This window comes from Rousettus aegyptiacus, unplaced genomic scaffold, assembly GCF_014176215.1.
Source record: "Rousettus aegyptiacus isolate mRouAeg1 unplaced genomic scaffold, mRouAeg1.p scaffold_m13_p_4, whole genome shotgun sequence".
In the NCBI taxonomy this organism is placed as follows: Eukaryota; Metazoa; Chordata; class Mammalia; order Chiroptera; family Pteropodidae; genus Rousettus; species Rousettus aegyptiacus.
Window position 1 is genome coordinate 71,866,509 of NW_023416307.1, and position 3,869 is coordinate 71,870,377.

The following is a 3,869-nucleotide window of genomic DNA, read 5'->3' on the forward strand; positions in this document are numbered from 1 at the left end:
CAAGAAGATTATATGCCATAAATTCAATAACCTAGAAGAAATGGACAAGTTCTTAGAAATATACAACCATTTTAGACTGGATCACGAAGAGCTGGAAAATCTAAATAGACCAAACATCAACATTAAGGAAATTGAAATAATCCTCAAAAACCTTCCAAAAAGTAAAAGTCCAGGACCAGATGGCTTCACTAGTCCATCCTACCAAACATTCAAAGATGATCTAATACCTGTTCTTCTCAAACTCTTCCAAAAATTGAAGAAGAGGCAATACTTCCTAATTTATTTTATGAAGCCAACATTACCCAAATACCAAAACCTGGTAAGGATAACACATAGATGGATCTTGAGATAATCATGCTAAGAGAAATAAATCAGACAGAAAAAGCTGAGAACTATATGATTTCACTTATTTATGGGATATGAAACCGAAAGCAACAAACAAACACAACAGACAAACAGAGACTTATGGACACAGACAACAGTTTAGTGGTTACCAGATGGGAAGAGGGATAGAGGGGATGTAGATAAGGTTAAAAGGGGTCAAATATTTTGTGACGGAAGGTAATTTAACTTTGGGTGGCAAATACACAATGCAGTATACAGATGACATGCTATTGAATTGTTCACTTGAAACTGATATAATTGTATTAACCAATGTCACCCCAATAATTTTAATTTAAAAATTCTCATTTACAAAACAAAAATTTCCTGAATTAAGTTAACCACCAAGACAGTAAAATTAATCAAGTCTTATGGATATTAATAGTATTTCTAAAAATAATGTACCTTAGCTGTGTAATTAAAAATAAATTTGTCAGTGGGTACCTGTAGGAATAAAATTATAGACCCCCTACAAACATTAAATTTTAAAATTTATACCCATGTCAAATAATAAATTTATGATGCACACTGTGTTTTCATTTTAAATAAGTATTTTGGTGTATCTGTTGGAATTACAACAAAAAAAAACTAAAAATAACTTTTAAAATACTTCATAAGAAGAACATTTCATTCCAGTTTCAACAATTTATATTTCATTTTTCTTTCTGATAAATTCTTTTTTTCCTAAACACAATGCTTGAACAGATTGCTCAAGGAACATAATTATGTCTTTGTAAAAAAAAAAAAAAAAAAAGAGAGAGGTGTCATTTTTATTATACTAAAATAAACTAGTATATTTATTAATATACTAATATATTTATTTATTAATGTACTCTCACTGAATTGTAAGTAAATTGGTAGCCAAGACTGCAAGAACCTAGTCTCAGTTTTACCACCCACTAGTCTCAATTTTGCATCCACTTAAGCAGTTTCTCAGCCTTGCCTTCAGCCTCTTGTAGTATAGCAAAGCGATCCCTATGCAAATGTTTGATTAGGCTTACTATTGCAAATTACTCATGCAAATATAGTACAGGAGATCTGTAATATTTGAGAAGGCTATATCTTGAGGTTTTTTCCAAATCTGCAAATTTCCAATACCACTGTATCATATAATATCTTATGTGAAAGTTAGTATGTGGCCTTCTAGATATGGGAGGTTTTAAATTTTGATGTTCCATTATTTAAATGCAAGCCAATCCTATTTTTTACATTGTTAAGGTGCATCATTTTTTTAAACCTCTTTATTTTCTTAATTTTCCTCCCTGTTTATTCTTAAGTGTTGATTTCAGAAATGTTTTCAATAATAATCAAAGTCTTTATCATTTTATTATGGTGTGGTAGAGCATCACAGAACCCTAATAATAGACAGATCTAGCTCAAGGAACTAGGATCAGTCATGAACTAAATGACTCGCACTTATACACCAGCTTCAGTTATTGTCAACTGTTAAATATAATTTGAGAGAGGAGTTCCTAGCAGACCAAAAATTTTCAAAAACTAAATGTTCAGATAAAAAGGAATTACAATATTTTAATAAATCAGCTGTGGATGATTTGAGTCATTTGAAATGGAGTAGTAACTTTAACTGGACTCATATTTAAATAAACATTGTGAAGCCAGTTCCTTTACCCAGTGTTCAGTAACCACCCTGACCACTAGCCCTCTAGTGCAGGGGCTTATCTATAAGACTTGAGGACTTGTTTATGCAACGGGTGAAAAGAAAAACAATTAGAAGTTTCCCTTGGGAACTGTTTACTTCTTTGCAACTCTTCTCAAGGCACCTATAACCTCTTTATTTCTCAAGCTGTAAATAAATGGATTTAGTAGTGGAATTATAATTGTGTAAAATAGGGAATACATTTTGTCCTGATCTTCAGCTAGGCCAGATGCAGGCCGCACATACATGAAGATGAGAGTGCCATAGTACAATGAGACTGAGAGCAGGTGGGCACTGCACGTGGAGAAAGCTTTGCTTCTGCCATTTTCAGACTTTTTCTTCAGAATGTCAAAGAGCACACGAGTATAAGAGATTATAATGGTCATTAAAGTGGATATTTGTATAAAAGCTGCAAAAATAAATATCATTAGTGCATTAATAGATGGGTCATTGCACGAAATTTTGAATAGCTGTAAAATTTCACAGTAGAAATAATGTATTATGTTAGATCTGCAGAAAGTTAATCTTAACAACAAGCTCACATGAATTAGGGGATGCAGAAAACCTAATGCATATGAAATACTTATCAGTTGAGTACAGAGTCTGTTGGACATCATCACTGGATAAAGCAAGGGGTTACATATGGCTACATAGCGATCGTAGGCCATTACTACCAGGAGAAAACATTCTGTAGTTGCACTGGAGGCAAAAAAATAAAATTAGGTGATGCACTCAGCTAGGGATATCATTGCAGTCTTGTCTAAGAAATTGACCAGCATCCTGGGAGTAACAGAAGTTGAAGTGCAAGCATCTGCAAAGGCTAAACCGCCAAGGAACAAGTACATGGGTGTGTGAAGATGGGTATCCTTCCAAATAAGAGCCATCAGTCCAAGGTTGCCCACCATGGTGGTGAGGTAGATAATCAGAAACACAAGGAAGAGGAGAACCTGCAGCCGTGGTTGCTCTGTAAGTCCTGTGAGAATAAAATCAGTCACCAGAGTCTTGTTTCCTTCTGACATATCCGCACTTGATTACTGTAATGAGAAAATATGTGACAAAGACAATTGCTAGAGATAACACAAGTAGTGGTATTTTACTTGCAAATTAAATTATACCTTAGAGTTGTTTTCCATTTAATTAGTAGTCTTTAAAGTTTAACCTTCATCCTATACTAAGTCTATTTACAAATTCTGTTTTTAGGTATCTGACCTAAAAGGGGGGGGGAACCCTGAAATAAATTCAAATATTTGAGCCAATATTAAAACCATGTGTGAAAGGCTGTTGCATGTGGAAGAGATGCAAATGCGAAACCATTGTACATGGAAGAGAAATAGACTTACAATTTAGGTATAACCTCATACTTTTTATTTCAGAAAAAAAGGGAATGGACAGAAATATGTTGGGAAAATATCTGTAACATTCTGCCTATATAGATTAATAATTATAAAACACACACACACACACAACCCCTTACAACTAGGTGAAAACAAGTTAACCTAGTGAAACAAATGGACAGAAAATATGAACAGACATGTTTATGGAAGAGCAAGTCAATGTGACCAATAAATATATAAAATAATGTTCACTCCCCTTAAGAATTAGGGAAATTTTTAAAATTGATGTAGTATTTTCACTTGTCAGGTTGAGAATTAATATCTGCTAATGACAGGAAAGTGAAAAAATAAGATTTTCTAATATAACTGGTGAAAATAGGAATTATAACAGACTTGAATCTAACATTATTTGTCAAACTTAGAAATTTATATAAATTTTGATCTAGATATATATTCTAGAAATAATACCACTCATATGCAAGAATAAAGTAGAAGGA

At 33.0% G+C, this 3,869-nt stretch overlaps 1 protein-coding gene across 1 annotated transcript; it reads right to left on the minus strand.

Annotated features, from left to right (window-relative positions):
• Positions 1 to 2,133: 2,133 nt before the first annotated feature.
• LOC107506352 (olfactory receptor 5AC2-like) lies at positions 2,134 to 3,063 on the minus strand. Its single transcript, XM_016137035.2, is given in 1 exon segment — positions 2,134 to 3,063. A coding segment is annotated over 1 exon segment (924 nt). The 5' UTR covers positions 3,058 to 3,063.
• Between the last annotated feature and the right edge of the window lie 806 nt (positions 3,064 to 3,869).